General features: G+C 43.6%; 1 protein-coding gene across 1 annotated transcript in view; it reads right to left on the bottom strand.

The window, feature by feature from the left end:
• The window catches only part of LOC106612913 (schwannomin-interacting protein 1), a 301,652-nt gene extending 278,865 nt beyond the window's left edge, over positions 1–22,787 (bottom strand). The window contains exons 1-5 of the mRNA XM_014214571.3: positions 22,727–22,787; positions 22,398–22,473; positions 9,182–9,249; positions 8,980–9,066; positions 5,853–6,000 (exon numbers count right to left, since the gene is read on the bottom strand). Coding sequence (XP_014070046.1) covers positions 5,853–6,000; positions 8,980–9,066; positions 9,182–9,249; positions 22,398–22,473; positions 22,727–22,749 — 402 coding nt within the window. The 5' untranslated portion in view covers positions 22,750–22,787. The remainder of the gene's footprint in view (positions 1–5,852; positions 6,001–8,979; positions 9,067–9,181; positions 9,250–22,397; positions 22,474–22,726) is intronic.

The raw sequence follows: 22,787 nt of genomic DNA, 5'->3' as shown, positions 1-22,787 counted from the left end.
ATTAACAATTCCCTCTGGGTAAGTCTGGAGAATATATCTAAGCACAACCACACACAATTTGGTCTGAAGCTGAGAAAAATGTGTTGGTGTGTGGGAAGAGTCTGACTTATGGGAAATGTCAGTTAAAGACAAGTACACTGAAATTAGCCTACCAAACGCCGATTAGACGTCAAACGGCTATTTAAACCTAATCACCATCTCTTCAAAGTAAGTTACTAAATATAGTCCAGTTTGTAACACTCTCTATGAAATGGGCTTTTCAATTATGTTTAATTCAATAGTGAGCTTGGAAATTATTGATGTACAATACCAGTCAAAGTTTGAACACAGCTACTCATTCAAGGGTTTTTCTACATTGTAGAATAATAGCGAATACATCAAAACTATGAAATAACACATATGGTATCATGTAGTAACTAAAAAAGTGTTAAACAAATCAAAATATATTTTATATTTGAGATTCTTCAAAGTTGCCACCCTTTGCCTTGATGACAGCTTTGCACACTTTTGGCATTCTCTCAACCAGCTTCATGAGGTAGTCATCTGGAATGCACTTCAATTAACATGTGTGCCTTGTTAAAAGTTAATTAGTGGAATTTCTTTCCATCTTAATGCGTTTGAGCCAATCAGTTGTGTTGGTAGGGTTGTTATACAGAAGAAAGCCCTATTTGGTAAAATACCACGTCCATATTATGGCAAGAATAGCTCAAATAAGCAAAGAGAAAGACATGAAGATAAGTAAATCGGGAAAATTTCAAGAACTTTGAAAGTTTCTTCATGTGCAGTCGCAAAAACCATCAAGCTCTATGATGAAACTGTCTCTCATGAGGACCGCCACAGGAAAGGAAGACCCAGAATTATCTCTGCTGCATAGGATACTTTAACGCCCTGGCCATAGAGAGGGGTTTTTTGTTCTTTATTTTGGTTAGGCCAGGGTGTTACATTGGGTGGGCGTTCTATGTTCTTTTTCTAGGTTTTTTGTATTTCTTTGTTTTGGGCCGTGTGTGACTCCCAGTCAGGCACAGCTGAAGTTCGTTGTTGTTGATTGGGAGTCACACATAAGTGCATGTTTTTCCGTTGGGGTTTTGTGGGTAATTGTTTCTGTTCAGTGTTTCACCTGACAGGACTGTTGGCTGTCAGTTTCTTATTTTGTATTTGTATAGTGTTCCATTTTATAATTAAATATGATGAACACTAACTCCGCTGCGTTTTGGTCCACTCTCTCTTCAGACAGCCCTTACAGATACGTTCATTAGAGTTAACTGCACCTCAGATTGAAGCCCAAATAAATGCTTCACAGAGTTCAAGTAACAGACACATCTCAACATCAACTGTTCAGAGGAGATTACGTGAATCAGGCCTTCATGGTCGAATTGCTGCAGAGAAACCACTACTAAAGGACACCAATAAGAAGAAGAGACTTGCTTGGGCCAAGAAACACAAGCAATGGACATTAGACCGGTGGAAATCTGTCCTTTGGTCTGATGAGTCCAAATTTGAGATTTTTGTTTCCGACCGCTGTGTCTTTGTGAGACACAGAGTAGGTGAATGGGTGATCTGCATGTGTGGCTCCCACTGTGAAGCTTGGAGGAGGTGTGATGGTGTGGGGGTGCTTTGCTGGTGACACTGTCAGCGATTTATTTAGAACTCAAGGCACACTTAACCAGCATGGCTATCACAGCATTTTGCCGTGAAATGCCATCCCATCTGGTTTGCTCTTAGTGGAACTATCAATTGTTTTTCAACAGGACAATGACCCAAAACACACCTCAAGGCTGTGTAAGGGCTATTTGACCAAGGAGAGTGATGGAGTGCTGCATCAGATGACCTGGCCTCCACAATCACTCGACATATTCAATTGGTGTTGAGCGTTCGTAAATTCGTCAGTTATTCTGTGAATTTACCAGCTACGTCTATCAACAGTTGTCCCAGTAACATTCTATTGAAATGGTTACCTGCATAGTGGAGTCTTTTGTTAAGACATGTAGCTAGTTGGCTAAACAATGAACCATAATCCCAACTCATGACGTTACTACCCTGCATGAATCTGCAGGTAGCCAACCAACCAGGTTAAATGTTAGCTAGCTAACATTAGGCTATAACTAGCCAAGCAAATGGCTCTGAGATACGCATAATAATACATCATACACGTAACGTTAGCTAGCGAGCCAACTAGGCTCGTAATTTAACAATTTTATTTGAATTTACAGACGGCATACAAGTCTGTTATTAAGGCACATGAAAGTTTACATGTTCCAGAAGGCATTTCTGCCAGAAAATGGTTTATGGTCAAGTGGCTCTCCTGTGAAGTAGTGAACCGTGACATACGCCTAGTTTCCTGAAATGAGTCACAATTGTTGGAACTCCTTCAAGACTGTTTGAAAAGCATTCCTCATGAAGCTGGTTGAGAAAATGCCAAGAGAGGGCAAAGCTTGTCATCAAGGCAAAGGGTGGTTACTTTGAAGAATCTAAAATCTAAAATATATTTTGATGTGTTTAACACTTTTTTGGTTACTACATGATTCCATATGTGTTATTTGATCATTTTGATGTCTTCACTATTATTCTACAATGTATAAAATAGTACAAATTAAGAAAAACCCTTGAATGAGTAGGTGTGTCCAAACTTTTGACTTGTACTGTATGTCCATTTTAAAGTGCCTAAAATTCATTAAAATGTTAATGACGATAGTAGACTATGATAAACTAAAGAAAAGAAAATGTGACATTTTTATGTTTATTTTTTGAAAATATTAATGGACCAAAATACCAACAAATCTCAAAATGGATAGGTAGATGCTGTGATCTCATTGCAGCCTGTGGTACCTGGCCTTAAATGAGTTCAATGCCTACTCCAGACCAAGGGTATATACATTTAAGTTAGAATTTTGTTCACAAATGTACTCACATTTCTGTTATATGAAAATTATTTATGATTAGTGAATGCCATCATGTAGTTGTTTATTTAGATTCTTCTCCCTATTAGCTGACATAAAAAAATAATCTAAGCACTTTCAGCTGTCGTGCTTGCTGTTCTGTCTGAACCTAGCGTTGAATAATGGGCATTGGTTGCACGATGCAGACGTTTCCTCCCTCCGAGGCACGTGTTGTAGGCAACCTCCCTGCAGTTGCCTGGTCAGGAGAAACTTGCTAGCAAACGTTTGTGCTATGAAACTAAATGAACAATACACTCTGACCCACAAAACGTATTTTCTATATTCATGATCGCGTGGTTAGACAAAGCAAGGAAAGTGAACTTCAAAATGGGATGGAGTTTTATTGGGATTTGCAGCTGTTGTTGGTAAGTGATGGATCTGCTGGCTTCTGAAATGACTTACTCATCCTGTAAAATGTGCCTTCAGCTGACACCAATAAAACTAGTCATCTGTTCATGTCTGTCTGCAGAGGTGGGAGTATAATGTGTGTGTGTGTGTGTGTGTGTGTGCGTGCGTGTGTGTTGAGGAGCGAGGGATGACAGGAGGGAGAGAAAAAGAAGCCTTCACTCCCTTAGACGCTGGGATCTGAAAGATGAGAGAGTGATCTCCCACACATACTGCAGAAATGCTTACTCAAACATTGATCCCTGCTCTCGCTGCCCTCCACACACACACACACACACACACACACACACACACACACACACACACACACACACACACACACACACACACACACACACACACACACACACACACACACACACACACACGGCAGCTTTATACGGACACCGCAAACATTGTGACATTGTCAGTAATGTCACATATTGAGTGTGTAAAAATCCACATGTTGAATATAACTCAAAGCAACCCAGCCCACAATAGCTTTAACTTTATTTTATCTGAGTGTGTGTGCGTGCGTGTGTATGTCAGAGAGGGTGATCCCTTGTAGGCAGAGCAGTCAGCAGCAGGGATGCCCATAGGCTAGCCATCACAGCAACACCTCCAAGGTAAACCCATTGATTTACTATCAGTTAGCTGGCCCCGTTAGGACTGTAAATAATACATAGGGGCTGGGATGAGTGTGCACACTCCACACACCAATACAGTATATAGATCAAGAGGAGAAACCTTGACATCTCCAAATGCCAAGGTTCTGAGAAACATTGTGTGTCTAGGTGTTATTATGATAATAATTAACTACGGTAGCTATTGGTGATTTATGCTTGAGTTTCTCTATAGTATCTATAGTATCTATTGCCTTTCTGTTGTTCTATTTGGACCTTTTATCAATGTGTGTGTTATTCTGTATCCCTGCTCCATATAATGCATTATGTATGTTAGAAGCCCTACCTTCACATCCCCTTCTCTCCAGGCCAGTGGCAAGTTCCCTTAGGAATCGGGGCTCATATATAAACACAGACACACACACACACACACACACACACACACACACACACACACACACACACACACACACACACACACACACACACACACACACACACACACACACACACACACACACACACACACACACTGCAGTGTTGGCCTCTCTGTGATGGATGAGTCTTTCAGATAGCACCACAGACACACCCAGAGGGGGGGGGGGGGGGGGTAATAGCGGAGGGAGGGAGGGAGGGGAGGGAGGGAGGGAGGGAGGGAGGGAGGGAGGGAGGGAGGGAGGGAGGGAGGGACAGACAGGGATCCCCACCCCCCAAACAGCCAGGGAAGAACAGTGCCATAGAGAGAAAATGGTTGTGTCATTATTCAGCTACAGTTGTTCTACCTCTCTCTAATGAAGGGGATGTTATATTACATCTGCTTGTGTACTAATGAAGAACAAACCTCCTCATCCAGAACAAACAGACTAGAACGACACAACACTTCCAAGACTACTAGAGGCCTCCAACAGGAGACACGGCCCATCTGCTGCCTCACAGTGTCTCATAGGACACACACACACACGCACACGCACACACACACACACACACACACACACACACACACACACACACACACACACACACACACACACGTGTGTGTATGTGTGTGAAGAGTTGCAGACTAATTATTGTTGTGTACCATCTCTAGCCAAGCAGAAATAAACAGGACAAATGACAACAACGCTTCTGTGCTAGCCCAGCAGAAAGAGACTTTCTTAAGTTTCAGGCTAACAAACTTTCTCAATAACTTTCGCAATGAAAGGTTCCCCTCTCTGTTGATTGTGGTCATTTCTGTCCATCAGTACAGTATGTCCAATCTATATCTAACGTGTGGCTCCCTCTTTCCCCTTGTCCATATTTCACATTCGTAATCCTTCTCTTAACCCTTCATTCTATTTGAGCTTTGTTTGGTTTCCATGACAATCCCTCTATCTCTGCCTACCCTTTTCTAAACCCTTTTTGCTTTATTCCTTTCCTCTGTTGATCTGCAGACCATGATGTCATTTTTCCTCCCTGTCCCTTTATTTTCCTGCCATGCACTGTTTAATTCCCCTCCACTCTCTCTATGGGTGAAGCGGGGCGAGGACAAGAGCAGAGGCACTTCATTAATCAATCAACCAACTTTGCAAATTCACCTAATTAACGTCTAATTAAGGATCTGGGCACCGAGCCAACACTCATCACATCCTACGCCGCCCCCCCCCCGCCGTGCCCCAGACGGACACGCACTTCCTTATTCCCTCCATCCATCCATCCATCCACCCTCCTTTTCCTCATGCCACCAACAGCTGAGGCCCTCATCCGTTAGCTTTCTGAGAGGTAAATACAATTCCTCTTCAATCATCCATCCATCTGTTTTTATTCTCCATTAGAACTTATGCCACTAAACTCTGCTGGCCCCACAAGATAGTTTGCAGAGATAGCTCAACCGACCTTACTCATTCATACAACCAGAAGCTCTTGGTCTTACCAGAGAGAGGTCCTGGCCAAACTCATCCATCACGGCTGTCTGGTAGGGCTCCAGTGACTCCGTCCCAAGCTGATGATGCATACGGTTCTCACAGTCCCCCTGCCAGCTCACTTTGCGGTACAGGGTGGCACGCCAGGCCCGCTGAATTCTGGGTAGAAAAAAGATATATATATAAATCACACATAAGGAGTGGTCAAATCTGGAACTGAAATGTGAGATTGACTGTGCTGTTGTTTTTGGAATTGAAATAACTGAAAAATGTCGACATTAAACGTAAAAAAGTTCTCCTTTTAAGATACAGCTACTGTAATTTCCGGACTATTAAGCGCACCTGAATATAAGCCGCAGCCACTGAATTAAAAAATATATATTATTTTGAACATAAATAAGCCGCACATGTCTATAAGCCGCAGGTGCCTACCGGTACATTGAAACAAATTAACTTTACACAGGCTTTAATGAAACACGGCTTGTAACAAAAATAAATAGGCTTTAACGAAACACGGCTTGTAACAAAAATAAATAGGCTTTAACGAAACACGGCTTGTAACAAAAATAAATAGGCTTTAACGAAACACGGCTTGTAACAAAAAATAAAAAAGAGCAGTAAGCTTTAGTTGTCTTTTTGCACTGAGTCAATTTCTCACGCTGCTGTTTCCAACGTCTTATCATCGACTCATTAAGACCAAGCTCCCGTGCAGCAGCTCTATTTCCTTTTCCAACAGCCAGATCAATCGCCTTCAACTTGAAAGCTGCATCATATGCATTTCTCTGTGTCTTTGCCATGATGAGGGTGACAAAATGACTACCGTAATCAGAATGATGGGAAGTTTGAGAGCGCTCGATTTAATCTAAACAGTAAACCAAAAAGTTGTTTGACCTTAACCCGTTCGGCAATTTCATTGGTCTAATGAAAGCTTCATGCCGCCAAAAAACTGAGCACGTCACAGAATGTGTTTTTTTGGAGAAAAAAAAATTGAAAGCGGGAAAAATCCATATATTAGCCACGTCATTGTTTAAGCCGCGAGGTTCAAAGCGTGGGAAAAAAGTTGCGGCTTATAGTCCGGAATTTACGGTATACTAAATATATTAACATGTCATCAAATAACTGATTAAAACACTGTTTTGCAATGAAGGGCTAGAGTAGCCTCAACAGCACTCTGTAGGGTAACACTATGTTGTACCCGTAAGACAGCTAGTTTCCGTCCTCCTCTGGGTACACTGACTTCAATAAAAAAACCTAAGAGACTCATGGTTCTCACCGCCTTCCATAGACTTACACAGTAACTATGACGACTTCCAGAGGACGTCCTCCAACCTATCAGAGCTCTTGCAGCATGAACTGACATGTTGTCCATCCAATCAAAGGATCAGAGGATGAATCTAGTACTGAAAGCATAAGCTACAGCTAGCTAGCACTGCAGTGTATAAAATGTGGTGAGTAGTTGACTCAAAGACAGAAAAAATTGTTGAACAGTTTTGAACACATTTATTTCTTAAAAAGTTAAGGAGAAGCAGCAGAGCGAGAGAGAGAGAGAAAGAGAGAGAGAGAAAGAGAGAGAGAGCCAAGATTGTGCAAGGTGGTACTGAATGTGTCACTGTCTGTCACCTTGATTACTCCAGTTTGCCTCTCAACCTGTGCACCTACGTTATAAACGTTCATTTGTAGGCTAGGTTGTAGCAACCTCATGATGGGTACAGGGCAAATTCAAGTATCATATAGTAGCCTAAACCTATCAATGTTACATTGAGCTGGGTGAATGGAATATGAATGACAGTCATCCAATATGCTGTAATAGAAGTAAGGCCATGCTCATGAAAAAAATGCATTGTCCTCCCTGATCTTAAACGGCACCAACCGCCATGGACATACATAGAAGAAATATCCTGGGCATTTCTACACAGCCCTTAAGTGATGCACTTCCAGATTAAAACACAAGATACAACAGAGTAAGTTTAACGTTGGTTAAGGGGGAATGGCGCCCATGATAGAGTGAGGACAGTGTGTCTGCTGGTTCTAGGGGTCATATCACTGCCCGTGTATACAGTGATTCCTTCTGGAGAGTGGAGAGAGGCTTGATAACCACATCATAGCGTGGCATATTGCATTTTTCTCTTTCTCTCCCTCTCCCACACTTCCTCTCTCTCTCTTTCTTTCTCTCTTCCCTCTCTCCTCTATCCCTCTCTCCATTTCCAGTACCCCCAGCTCCAGGGTCCAGGGTGATGTGTAGGATCAATTACACGATGGAGAAACACATTCACCTTCAGCGGAGCAGGGAGCCAGCTGAGCCAAATGGAACAAATTGAATTAAGCCATAACCCACTTCAAAACCAATAGGTTTCCTCTGCCCACCTCCCTCACTTTTCTATACCCCCCCTCCATTCCACCACCCATACACCCTCCAACTAATTTACCCCCCTCTATCCCTTGTTCTGCCCACCTCCCTCACTTTTCTATAACCCCCCCCCCCTCCATTCCACCACCCATACACCCTCCAACTAATTTACTATCCCTTGTTCTGTCCACCTTCCTCCCTCTATCCCTGTCTCTACCTCCATACCCTCTTCAAATGTGTTTACTTTATCCCTCCATACCCCCCCGCTCTCAATCCATTCCCTCCTAAATGTGTTTACTCCAGCCTCCTAGTCCTTCCAGAGCAGGCAACCTGGGGCGATAACTGACCCCCTATAACAACAGCTATAAAGGTTGGGTTCATGTTCCTCTCAAATGGTGTTAAAGGTAGGCTTTGGCTTCACACAGACGCTGTTGAACTCTGACCCTGCCGTAGAAAGCCAATCAGTGGGTGAATTGGTTTAAGGCCATGTTGGGATTGATGACATCACCACTACAACCACAACAACACACCTGGGAATGGATGGGCGACAGGCATACACAATGACAGAGGGGAGAGGGGGACAAACCTGATCATACACAGGGGCGCATGTACACACACACACTCACACACATAACACAAACTATTACATACAAGGAGGAATACAAAGAAAAACACATTTACAAACACTTCCCCCATTTACAGGCGTTCCACTGCCACCAGTCTCTCTCGCCACAGTGCCCCCTCCTGATGGTGTGTATTAAACAGAGTACTGTACTACAGGTGGTACTCACACAATGGCCTTGGTCTCCCAGTAGCGCTGCTGCTCAAGGGAACGAGGACTGTTGTCATCTTCTTCCCCACTCCTCAGGTAAACATTTCTACAGTGATACACAGTGGAAGAACAGTCAGGGCCAGGGAAGCCTACAGTGTTAAGGCACTTGAAAATAACATTCACTGCTGTGTCGAGTAGACGGTTGGTTAAGTGTTTTATACCTCTCCATCTTAAGCATTTGTTGTCCTCCACCATGGTTGCAGAAGCGATGGTACCTCTTCTCTTCCTCCTACATGGGATCATAGAAAGACATGAGCATTTTCTTCTTGAATGGAGGATAAGAGGGAAGATGAAAATGCTCCTGCAAGATTCAGTCATAACTCTGTCCTGGTGTTAGACCGTCTGTAATGTTACTACCACCCACTCACACTGTCTGGAGGAGCACGGAGGGAGACACTCTATTCTGTCTGCTTGTTGAGACTTGTATTCTCTCAATGTGTTTTCTTGCCGGAATGATAACGCAGACATTTCGATAATGACCAAGAAGATAGCAGTGCAGAAAGGACGGTATCTGTGTAGACTATTCAGGAGAGGACGCCGGGTCAAAACACACAGTCACACACATTTGCAGTTTCACATGTAAGAACACTCCACGTGTGAAAATCTCACTTTCACATGTGGAATTGCAAGTTCACATGTGGGGGTGAATTAGGGCGGCAGAGCGTTGTGAAATGTCGCTTGTTGGGATTCTTGAGTCAACAAGGTGAAACATCTGTCGATGTTCCCTTAAGCAAGGCACTCAACCCTAATTGCTCCAGGTTACTGTTGATAATGGCTGACCCTGGCCGTGACCCCACTCTCTGAGGGTGTCTCACGGGGAGTTGGGATATGCAGAACACAGTTCACACTTGTGTATAATACATATTTGTCTGAAACAGGACAACTATAAGCACCCACATTATTATTATTATTATTATAGGGTTTTCACATGATTGTTGTGAACCTGTAATTCTACATGTGAAAGTGAGATTTATACTTATGGTTTGTTCTTACATGTGAATCTGCAAATGTGATTTTCACATGTTAATGTTTTTCAAACATGTTATTCTCCTCACATGTTAAAAGATGGTGTTATCATGTGAACTCTAAATGTAATACATGTGAAAATATGGTTTCACTTGTGAAATGTAAGCTCAACATGTGAAAACAGCAATTTCACATGTGAAAATGTGAAACAGCAGATTTCACGTTTTTTATTTTGTAAGGGAACACACATACACACACATTATGCGCCCTGCCTGCTGCCAGAGCTGATAGGCCAGTGAATGGGAGAGATGTAGTGAAGCGGCTTCATGAATGTATCCATCTGTCTGTCCTGTCTAAGTGAAGTTTAGGAGGGGATGGCATAGCACCCACAGGCTCTCTGCCTGGCAGACACAGACGGGGCTGGCCCCTGACAACTGGCCTCTGACTGGCTCCTGCTTGGCCCCTGTGACTTCTCTGGCATCTGCACTTCCTCAGTGCCAAAAAGCTGCACATTGCTAACACACACAGACACAATGAGATGATTCTGAATTAGGGCTGTCAGAGTTTCTAATTTTAGTGCACTCATTTTTTTCATTGTGATTAATCGCATTGTCTGAAAACATCCAAACTAAATACATCTATAAACTAAAAACAACAATGCAATGTCAAAACAAGTTAACATGGAGGTTAAAGAAAGTGTGCTTTATCAATTTACCAGATTTTGCTAACTGTTACTTTGGACAAAGTCAAGACGTTAAAATTGTTGTAATACTTTTTGTATAAAAATCTTAAATTACAGCTCAATTTGAGCAAATTCTGAATTTGCAATTAACCGTAATTAATCACAGCAAATCCTGCGATTAACTTGATTAAAGGTTTAAACGTTTGACAGACCTATTTTGAATTGAACGGTCAATATTGAACGGTCAATATTCTGAGATGGATCATAAATATACATTGGAAGAGGAACCCAGTGTCTGCCCTCTAGGTGGTATTGGCAAGACATTGCTTTCTCCCACGGGAGACCTGGGTTCTAATCCCGCCAGTTACAAAAGCACACATGTTAAATGTAGAATACCACATATGCCTGAAAATACATTTTTACTAATTATTTTGTTACATTTTTCACTTGATTTGATCATACTGTACATGTGTGTTCATGTCTACACATGTTTTTTCTGGCATGTGTTTTTTGTTGTTGTAAGTGTGTGTATGTGCATGTGTATCTAGCTCCTTTCTGTAATCTGAATCAGGCTGTTCTGAATGCTCCTCACTCTCCATTCAGTCCGGCCAACAGCGATTTCATGTTCAGAAATACCAACTGTAGGCCAGCCTGGTGTTGCAACAATTGGTCTTATTGTTGGGGTGCACGTCCATGTGTTAAATTAAGAACAAAAGTATCTTTGAACGCACTGAGATATCTCGCATGAGAGATTACACTTTTACTTGAAATCTCTGAGCCCAAAAACACAAACGGAACTCTAACAATCTGTCAACTTTGTAGCACTCGTTTATGAGTGAACATAATAGACGACACAAACAACTTCTCTGTAATAGATTGTAGCAATTTCTTGAATCATATAAACACAGTTATTTCAATCCCAACCTGTGTTTGTTGTTCTCCATATACCGGTGTGTGTCGCGCCACTGTTCAAACAATGGTGCGCACGCATTACAGTGCATTTCCACATAACATGATGCGGCCGATAAAACAACAGAATCCCATTCATTTTCAATGGAGGGAAGTGAAGTGGGCGGGGGACTGCTGGGCAATGCAAGCATGGGCGAGGCAGCGTGAGCGGAGGCGGGACCAAAGTTAGGGAAAGCTGAACTTTATGCAAATACTCGATATCGCGACACTATTTACCAGTCGAAGCTCACTATAGCATCAAGCTTCTATTGGATTGGCTGTTTATAGAATGCACTACCTAGCCTGCTTGTTAGCACCAATGAGGGCCAAGATAGCGTGGCTCTCCAAATGATTGTGTTATGTGGAAATGCACTGTTACAGGGGAATTTTACTATGTAAGCAGCACTTGCCTAGCCACGCTAGCTTGCCCTCATGTGGGTGCTAACAAGCTATCAAGCAAGCTAGGTAGTGCTAGCTTATCAACAGCCATTGTCAGCCAATCTAGTAGGGTCTGAAAGCTATGGTGACCTTCATTTGGTCACTTGTGTTGCGATATCGCAGAGGATTTGCATAAAGTTCAGCTTTCCCCAACTTCAGCCCCACCCTGTTCAGCTCCCTCGCCCACTCCGCTTCTCTTTTCTTTCCCTCCAATGAAATTGAATTGATTCCGATGTTTCACTGGGCAATGCCACTCTATATTAACACAGGACGTTACGCTACATTTCCTCATTATGTTGGGTTGGTGACACCGCTAATTCTATTGGTGTCACGATTGTCGTCGGTTAAGGAGGACCAAAACGCAGCAGGTATGTGTACGCTCATCTTGACATTTATTAACTCAGAATGAACACACCAAAACAACGAAACAGTCTTGAACGACACATTCAGCAAAACAAGAAACAATCTCCCACAAATACACAGACAAACACACCCAACTAATATAGGACTTCCAATCAAAGGCAACACCACACAGCTGCCTTCAATTGGAAGTCCACCCCAATTAACTCAACATAGAAACAGATTACCTAGACTAAACATAGAATTACATAAACAAGGAACAGTGCCCAAAAACCCCGGAATACATAAATCAAATGCCCTTTTTAGAAAAACCACCACCCCGAACCACATAAACCAAATACCCTCTGCCACGTCCTGACCAAACTACAATAACAATTAATCCTTATACTGGCCAGGATGTGACAATTGGTAAATTTCCATTTTGGATAAATGTTGTTCCATTGCAGATATTCCATTCTGCTATAGTCAGTGACTGCAGTTATCATTATTGATGTTGTTTGATGTCTAAATGCTACCTGTTTGATAAGGTCCCAATGGTTTAGCCCATTTTGTGAGTGTCTGTTCAGGCTATGTATGCCTTGCTCCATTCATTGTTCACTTTACACGGTTACCAATAGGCTGCACTGTAAATAAAACCTATATTTCAGCATGTTTTTATTCTCTGGTTTGCTCTGTGTACTCAGACCCCCCTAACAAGACTGACGGATCCTGTTTAACAGTGAAAACTACCAGTTCTACACAGAGACAAGTCTTTTCAGTCTAACTTTCCGTTCCTCCTTGTGTTTACCATTACCCCAGTCAGGAGGATAAATGAGGATAAGTGTACTCAGATTCAGCCTGGTTATTTCGGGAGTGACATTTTTCACATCTCTGAGGCGGTGTCTGTCTGGCTTGTGTTTGACGACATTGATTGCCTGTCAACTTCAGCCTGATATGAACATGAAGGGAAGTAGAAAGAGAGAGATAGAGAGGGGGGGTATCAAATGAGCAGAGTAAGACTAGATGCATAACTTCAGAGGGACTGTTTATAGGAATGTTATGTTGTACCGTATGTGGGCCAATGATAGCAACCATAGATCTAGTTCTCTTTAAACACAGAGTTCAATACATTATGTAGAAGAGCTGAGATGGCTCTTAACAAGCTACATTACACTGCCTTGAATTAAACAGTGAGGCAGTAAGAGGGGAGGGAAGGAAGAAGGAAGAGCGGAGAGGAAAAAACACAGCACACACCAGCGACTCCCCCGCCCTTTAATTGAGTTATTAAAATCATAATTTCTCAGAGGCCCAGTTCTATCAGAGAGATCGATGGGAAACACACATCCGATAAGTTGAGTATGCGCACACACACAGTGTGTGAGGAATGGTCTGGTGGATGCCCTTCAGACTCTGGTATCCCAGACACACACATGTACACGCGCGCACAGGCACACACACACACACACACACACACACACACACACACACACACACACACACACACACACACACACACACACACACACACACACACACACACACACACACACACACACACACACACACACACACACAGAGAGAGCGAGATGAGGAAAACACATCACAGGGGTGAATTGATGAAAAGAAAACAGAATGATGGGAACAGAACACAGACCAAATAGAACACACTAGTGGAGATAAGTTCAAGTTCAGGTTTATTATAGAACACACTAGTGGAGATAAGTTCAAGTTCAGGTTTATTATAGAACACACTAGTGGAGATAAGTTCAAGTTCAGGTTTATTATAGAACACACTAGTGGAGATAAGTTCAAGTTCAGGTTTATTATAGAACACACTAGTGGAGATAAGTTCAAGTTCAGGTTTATTATAGAACACACTAGTGGAGATAAGTTCAAGTTCAGGTTTATTATAGAGCACACTAGTGGAGATAAGTTCAAGTTCAGGTTTATTATAGAACACACTAGTGGAGATAAGTTCAAGTTCAGGTTTATTATAGAACACACTAGTGGAGATAAGTTGAAGTTCAGGTTTATTATAGAACACACTAGTGGAGATAAGTTGAAGTTCAGGTTTATTATAGAACACACTAGTGGACATAAGTTCAAGTTCAGGTTTATTATAGAACACACTAGTGGAGATAAGTTCAAGTTCAGGTTTATTATAGAACACACTAGTGGAGATAAGTTCAAGTTCAGGTTTATTATAGAACACACTAGTGGAGATAAGTTCAAGTTCAGGTTTATTATAGAACACACTAGTGGACATAAGTTCAAGTTCAGGTTTATTATAGAACACACTAGTGGAGATAAGTTCAAGTTCAGGTTTATTATAGAACACACTAGTGGACATAAGTTCAAGTTCAGGTTTATTATAGAACACACTAGTGGACATAAGTTCAAGTTCAGGTTTATTATATAACACACTAGTGGAGATAAGTTCAAGTTCAGGTTTATTATAGAACACACTAGTGGAGATAAGTTCAAGTTCAGGTTTATTATAGAACACACTAGTGGACATAAGTTCATGTTCAGGTTTATTATAGAACACACTAGTGGAGATAAGTTCAAGTTCAGGTTTATTATAGAACACACTAGTGGACATAAGTTCAAGTTCAGGTTTATTATAGAACACACTAGTGGAGATAAGTTCAAGTTCAGGTTTATTATAGAACACACTAGTGGACATAAGTTCAAGTTCAGGTTTATTATAGAACACACTAGTGGAGATAAGTTCAAGTTCAGGTTTATTATAGAACACACTAGTGGACATAAGTTCAAGTTCAGGTTTATTATAGAACACACTAGTGGAGATAAGTTCAAGTTCAGGTTTATTATAGAACACACTAGTGGAGATAAGTTCAAGTTCAGGTTTATTATAGAACACACTAGTGGACATAAGTTCAAGTTCAGGTTTATTATAGAACACACTAGAGGAGATAAGTTCAAGTTCAGGTTTATTATAGAACACACTAGTGGAGATAAGTTCAAGTTCAGGTTTATTATAGAACACACTAGTGGACATAAGTTCAAGTTCAGGTTTATTATAGAACACACTTGTGGACATAAGTTCAAGTTCAGGTTTATTATAGAACACACTTGTGGAGATAAGTTCAAGTTCAGGTTTATTATAGAACACACTAGTGGACATAAGTTCAAGTTCAGGTTTATAATAGAACACACTAGAGGACATAAGTTCAAGTTCAGGTTTATTATAGAACACACTAGTGGAGATAAGTTCAAGTTCAGGTTTATTATAGAACACACTAGTGGAGATAAGTTCAAGTTCAGGTTAATTATAGAACACAATTGCATAACAGGTATGAAATGTGTATTACATGGAGGAGAGCAGGAGAAGAGAACACACATTGAAGAACACTACACAAGGATAGACACACACAGGATAACGTAACATGACACATGAATGCACCTGTCGGTCATTACCCTTAACGAGCCCACAATAAAGATGCACACCTTCAGAGGAGACGCTAATGACACTGACGAAGGCCGAAACGTTTGTCCATTAACCTACTCACCAAATGAAATAAACATTAAAAACAAACTCCTTTTGATGTGCGGACCAGCTACACAATTTTGGAACACACAGGCATCTGATTGCTGTGTAGCGTATGCATCATGGCTATCTATCTACCAGTCTTGGCCGGGGGAAATGTCCAATCAGGGAAAAGAGCTGCATCAGTACGGATTGGAAAATTGGAAATCAATTTATATGAGCAGCGCTGGCAGGAGCGGATGTATGGAATGCAACACTTACATTCGCATGATTTGGGAAAAGGGTCTTTAGAACGCAATCACTTCCACTAAGAGGGATGTGTACATATAATGGACACAATCATATGATTACAGGGCTTGAGTGGAGACTGGAATAATTCATGTGGATGAAAGACAATTCGCTACCTGAATGTAATGACCATGAGATAATACAACAGCAGTGGGTAGATGAGATGCCTCCCAGTCCCACATCTCTGCATGGTGAGGAAAAGGGGCGAGACGAACGGATGGACGGACAGACGGACAGAGGGAGATGGGTGGACAGACGAACAGACAGACAAACAGACAGACAGATGACAGACAGGATGATGTGTGTAATAGCACACACTGGTTCCCAGGATCCCCTGACAGAGCAGCTCATTATCGCTTGTCTATTGCACACACATCAATAGACAAGCCAAGGAGGGAGGTGGAAACTGATCAAGGAAGCAGCGATAAGGAGCCACCTTGGAGGCGACAACACGCATGCAGATATGGAATTCATTTCATATCTATAATTAAGCAGTCCATCAAGGGTGAGACAACCCCATTTTCACGTGTTGGAGATAGCCCTGGTTTTATGGATGCGATTCAGAGATATCTTCTCCCCTGAAACTCATACTTACAGTACACACACTCACACACACACACATCTTCAAGGACTAGACACAACAACTCCTCTCTGATGAGTAAGGAAAGAAAAGTGGATAAGACCACAATCCTGATCGGCCCCTTAAAATGTACATTTTGATCAATAAATATTTTATTGTGTTACAGTTAGAAGGTACTTACTTCACACACACACACACACACACACACACACACACACACACACACACACACACACACACACACACACACACACACACACACACACACACACACACACACACACACACAAATGTACACAGACAACACACACACACACACACACATAAATGTACACAGACAACACACATATCCAGGCTGGATGCATGAGAATGGGGTGTTAGGGGAGGATGGTGATGGAAGAGCTGATGAGGAGTGAGGGGGAGGGAAGGAGCAGGAAAGGGGAGTGAGAACCTGGGAGAAAGGGAAGAGGGAATGGAGAGGAAGAGGGATGGCTGGGGTGATGGAAGAGGCGCGAGTGTGAAAATGATCATATGGTCTATCAAAATGCAAAATGGAGCGGTTGGGACTATTCCCCTGGTGCCATTAGCCAGTGGAGAGCTGCTTTGGTAAACATATGGTGAGAAAGAGAGAGGAGGGGCAGAGCTGCATGGTTTCACACAGTGGAGAGCCTGGCTCTCACAGTGATCAAAGACTCCGTCATTTAGCCCAAACCAGTCTTCCACAATATGCTAATGAAATGGAACATGGGTGAGCACTGCATTGCCAGAAATGCTGGGGAAGGACTGGTGGAAGGTGTGTGTGTGTGTGTGTGTGTGTGTGTGTGTGTGTGTGTGTGTGTGTGTGTGTGTGTGTGTGTGTGTGTGTGTGTGTGTGTGTGTGTGTGTGTGTGTGTGTGTGCGTGTGTGTGTGTGTGCGTGCGTGCATGCATGTGTGTGTGTGTGTGCGCGCGCGTGCGTGTGTGTGTGTGCGTACGGAATGGAACGTGAGTTAGTGCTGCACTGCCAGAAGGGCTGGGAAAAGATTGGTGGAAGAGGTGTGTGTGTGTGTGTGTGTATGTGCGTGCGTGCGTGCGTGTGTGTGTGGTGTGCGTGATGACTGAATGCTCCACTGAGCTCAGCTTCATCACTCTGAGAGTCTGAGAACACACTTCAGTCATCTGCCTGCCATTCCAGAAACGTTGTTACACACGTTATTAAGACAATAACCCGCTCAGTCAGTGTAGTGGAGCGAACAAACACACACAGACAAACAGAGACACACACAGGGAGCAACACATTCCCAAGTCAGATGACAAGGTGCAGCAGGCAGGCGGACGGTAAGGGGAGAGGAGATGTATGTGTTTGCGGGCCACTGACGGGTTATTAAGACTCAATCCTGAAGCACTTCAGCTGGTGCAGACGGCAGTCAGCAGAGTGGAGTCCTACAGGGAAATGGAGACGTTACTCAGCAGAGTGGAGTCCTACAGGGAAATGGAGACGTTACTCAGCAGAGTGGAGTCCTACGGGGAAATGGAGACGTTACTCAGCAGAGTGGAGTCCTACGGGGAAATGGAGACGTTACTCAGCAGAGTGGAGTCCTACGGGGAAATGGAGACGTTACTCAGCAGAGTGGAGTCCTACGGGGAAATGGAGACGTTACTCAGCAGAGTGGAGTCCTACGGGGAAATGGAGACGTTACTCAGCAGAGTGGAGTCCTACGGGGAAATGGAGACGTTACTCAGCAGAGTGGAGTCCTACGGGGAAATGGAGACGTTACTCAGCAGAGTGGAGTCCTACGGGGAAATGGAGACGTTACTCAGCAGAGTGGAGTCCTACGGGGAAATGGAGACGTTACTCAGCAGAGTGGAGTCCTACAGGGGAAATGGAGACGTACTACTCAGCAGAGTGGAGTCCTACGGGGAAATGGAGACGTTACTCAGCAGAGTGGAGTCCTACGGGGAAATGGAGACGTTACTCAGCAGAGTGGAGTCCTACGGGGAAATGGAGACGTTACTCAGCAGAGTGGAGTCCTACGGGGAAATGGAGACGTTACTCAGCAGAGTGGAGTCCTACGGGGAAATGGAGACGTTACTCAGCAGAGTGGAGTCCTACGGGGAAATGGAGACGTTACTCAGCAGAGTGGAGTCCTACGGGGAAATGGAGACGTTACTCAGCAGAGTGGAGTCCTACGGGGAAATGGAGACGTTACTCAGCAGAGTGGAGTCCTACGGGGAAATGGAGACGTTACTCAGCAGAGTGGAGTCCTACGGGGAAATGGAGACGTTACTCAGCAGAGTGGAGTCCTACAGGGAAATGGGGACGTTACTCAGCAGAGTGGAGTCCTACGGGGAAATGGAGACGTTACTCAGCAGAGCGGAGTCCTACAGGGAAATGGAGACGTTACTCAGCAGAGTGGAGTCCTACAGGGAAATGGAGACGTTACTCAGCAGAGGGGAGTCCTACAGGGAAATGGAGACGTTACTCAGCAGAGGGGAGTCCTACAGGGAAATGGAGACGTTACTCAGCAGAGTGGAGTCCTACGGGGAAATGGAGACGTTACTCAGCAGAGTGGAGTCCTACGGGGAAATGGAGACGTTACTCAGCAGAGTGGAGTCCTACGGGGAAATGGAGACGTTACTCAGCAGAGCGGAGTCCTACGGGGAAATGGAGACGTTACTCAGCAGAGCGGAGTCCTACGGGGAAATGGAGACGTTACTCAGCAGAGCGGAGTCCTACGGGGAAATGGAGACGTTACTCAGCAGAGTGGAGTCCTACGGGGAAATGGAGACGTTACTCAGCAGAGTGGAGTCCTACGGGGAAATGGAGACGTTACTCAGCAGAGTGGAGTCCTACGGGGAAATGGAGACGTTACTCAGCAGAGTGGAGTCCTACGGGGAAATGGAGACGTTACTCAGCAGAGTGGAGTCCTACGGGGAAATGGAGACGTTACTCAGCAGAGGGGAGTCCTACGGGGAAATGGAGACGTTACTCAGCAGAGTGGAGTCCTACGGGGAAATGGAGACGTTACTCAGCAGAGTGGAGTCCTACAGGGAAATGGAGACGTTACTCAGCAGAGTGGAGTCCTACAGGGAAATGGAGACGTTACTCAGCAGAGGGGAGTCCTACAGGGAAATGGAGACGTTACTCAGCAGAGTGGAGTCCTACAGGGAAATGGAGACGTTACTCAGCAGAGCGGAGTCCGACAGGGAAATGGAGACGTTACTCAGCAGAGTGGAGTCCCACGGGGAAACGGAGACGACAGTCAGCAGAGTGGAGTCCCACGGGGAAACGGAGACGGCAGTCAGCAGAGTGGAGTCCCACGGGGAAACGGAGACGACAGTCAGCAGAGTGGAGTCCCACGGGGAAACGGAGACGGCAGTCAGCAGAGTGGAGTCCCACGGGGAAACGGAGACGACAGTCAGCAGAGTGGAGTCCCACGGGGAAACGGAGAGACGATAATGTACTTCTGAAATATGACCCCCTCCTTCACACATTATAGGCTTTTACAGTAGATCTCACTACCATACCAACTCCACTAGGCAGGATTTCACTAATCCTGTAAACTCACTAACTACGTGTTCAATGGTATATAGTGGACCAGTGCTCTACCTACACCCTTCAAAGGATTCTTCCAGGTTAATTCTGAAATCCATCTATACAACACAAGACACTGCGATAACCTTCACACTCCCCACTGCCGCACCTCACATAATTCTCTGTCAGATACAGAGGTATCGTACTCTGGAATTGTTATCTTATTATTTACATTAGTGAATAGTATTCTAAGCAGGTCCTCATTGTCTTGGCTGTATAAACATCCTCTGGTAGCTGTAGGGGCTAGAGGTTATTGATTTCTTCACATTTCACAAAATACAACTGTCAAATCAAATAGTTTGAGTCTAGCCGGCTGCTGATTGGAACGGTTATGAATTATTGTTGAGTGGATTAATGCTGTGGGTAACTAACACCAGTCTGTAGTTGCTAAAACCGTACCAAGTTAGGAGATCCTATAGCCCAGTATCCTATCCTGCAGGAGTGAAAGAAGGCTAAAAAAAAACATAATTGATCTAGAATGAGAGTTGTGAACAACCAACTAGCCTATATATCTGAAAACGAACAAAGTGAAGAGGGATGAAAAGCACAGCACATGATCACCACACTGACAACGTGTGTGTCGCGACAGCGTCTAGCCTTCCCTGTAGCTCAGTTGGTAGAGCATGGTGTTTGCAACACCAGGGTTGTGGGTTCGATTCCCACGGGGGGCCAGCACAGGAAAAACATTTTAAAAAATGTTTAATGAAATGTATGCATTCACTACTGTAAGTCGCTAAATGACTAAAATGTAAATGTAAAATGCAGTATAACATAACATAGCACAGCGTTAGAAGATACGGGATTGTGCTGTGCTTTCAGGCGTTCGTTCTCAATAATCCCCCAAGCCTAATAAAGCGCTGTAATGCACTTCGCATTACATATTCACGAGCTGCGCGCGGCCAGGTGGATTGGTTGCAGGCTGACACACACACACGCACGGACACACAGACAAATAGATCACGCGTTGAAAGTTGTTTCTTCCGCTGTGTGTCAGACTGTCTTGTGACTATTATTCCTGCGCAGCATATAGATTTGTTTAGGCAAGAGCTGTTCCCATTATTTTGGGGCTAATCACCAGGACCATTTTCAATCGAAAATAAAAATGTGTTTTCTCTCCCATGAACCAAAAGTGGTGAAACTCTGCCGGTCACCCTCATGTAACACATATGCACAATTAGGCCTGGGTTATCTCTTTAGATGCACTAAATGAATCAGATTGTATTCAGAGATTTAATTAAGGAGTGAGAGGTCGTCTGCATTTGCCTTTTCTCGACTGGAAAATGACATTTGTTTGGAGTGTGGAGGTTGGTGGACAGGATTTTAATGAGACCTTAACAGCTGCCGCTGGCAGACGGAGAAAAGTGCCAGCCCACGACTCGAAATCAACGATGAATGACACACGGAATTGATTCAGTCTACTGTATTATTTGAATTGGCTGGCAAAGCCAGTTCATTAAATGACAGTTGGAAGACAATGAAAGTATGGGTGCGAGAGAGAGGGAGGGAGAGAGAGAGAGAGAGAGAGAGAGAGAGAGAGAGAGAGAGAGACTACAGACACGGGGCTTCGCTGTCCATGGTGCTGAAAGACCATCTCGCCGCTTTAATTGAACGGGTTGGGTTTTTGTAACTTGGTGCAACTGAGTGCTAGTTTGGAAGACTTTCAGCTTCACTGTAGGCTACCTTTTGCACAGTAGACAGCTGTTGAAGGAGACTAAAATGATGTTATAGTAGCGGATTCCAGTGGAACTGTTTCTGTTATGTTTTAGGAAGGCTTTTCTGTGTGCCCAGAGACCACTCTTAACACATTATCAATCCCAGCAGTGCTAAAACCAACTGAAATCAGCCAACGGAAGTCCATACACACAAAACGACCCAGAACAATAATTAACACAAATGCATTTCAAAATCATTGAACTACCATAGGTAGGTTACAGAATAATCGTCAACATGGCGTAAGTCATCAACGCATAGGCTACAGTGTAATCTTTAAACGATAAACGTAAACGCATTTGAAACAGCAGCGTGACTTCTGGAGACTGATGTGTATCCTACCTGGTTGATGCACAGGGCAAGACGCTTCCTTTCCCGCGCGCCACGCAGCCTCGTGCCTTCCCCTTGATACATGTTCCTGGAATGACACAAGCAAAAGTTATGCCAATTAGCCTAATGTCCACATTTTCACTGTAAAATACAGATGTCTCCGAGTGAGAAGCAGCGGACTATAGTAGGTCTCTCCGGATAGGTGTTGGCAAAAACCTTCAGAGCTTGTTCTGCTAGCTAGAGCGTGATGTATGATTCATTACTCAAACTAAATTGGAACAGAATATGTCACTTATCAAACATGCATGACGCATCAACAGCCTATATTATGATTGACTAACCGATAATTGCCGGTCCTCAACATAGCTGGCTATGCCACGGTCAGATAGAGAGACAGCAGCG

The sequence above is a fragment of the Salmo salar genome, chromosome 09 (assembly GCF_965601325.2).
Source record: "Salmo salar chromosome 09, fSalSal1, whole genome shotgun sequence".
NCBI lineage: Eukaryota > Metazoa > Chordata > Actinopteri > Salmoniformes > Salmonidae > Salmo > Salmo salar.
This window is presented reverse-complemented; position numbering and strand designations above follow the sequence as displayed.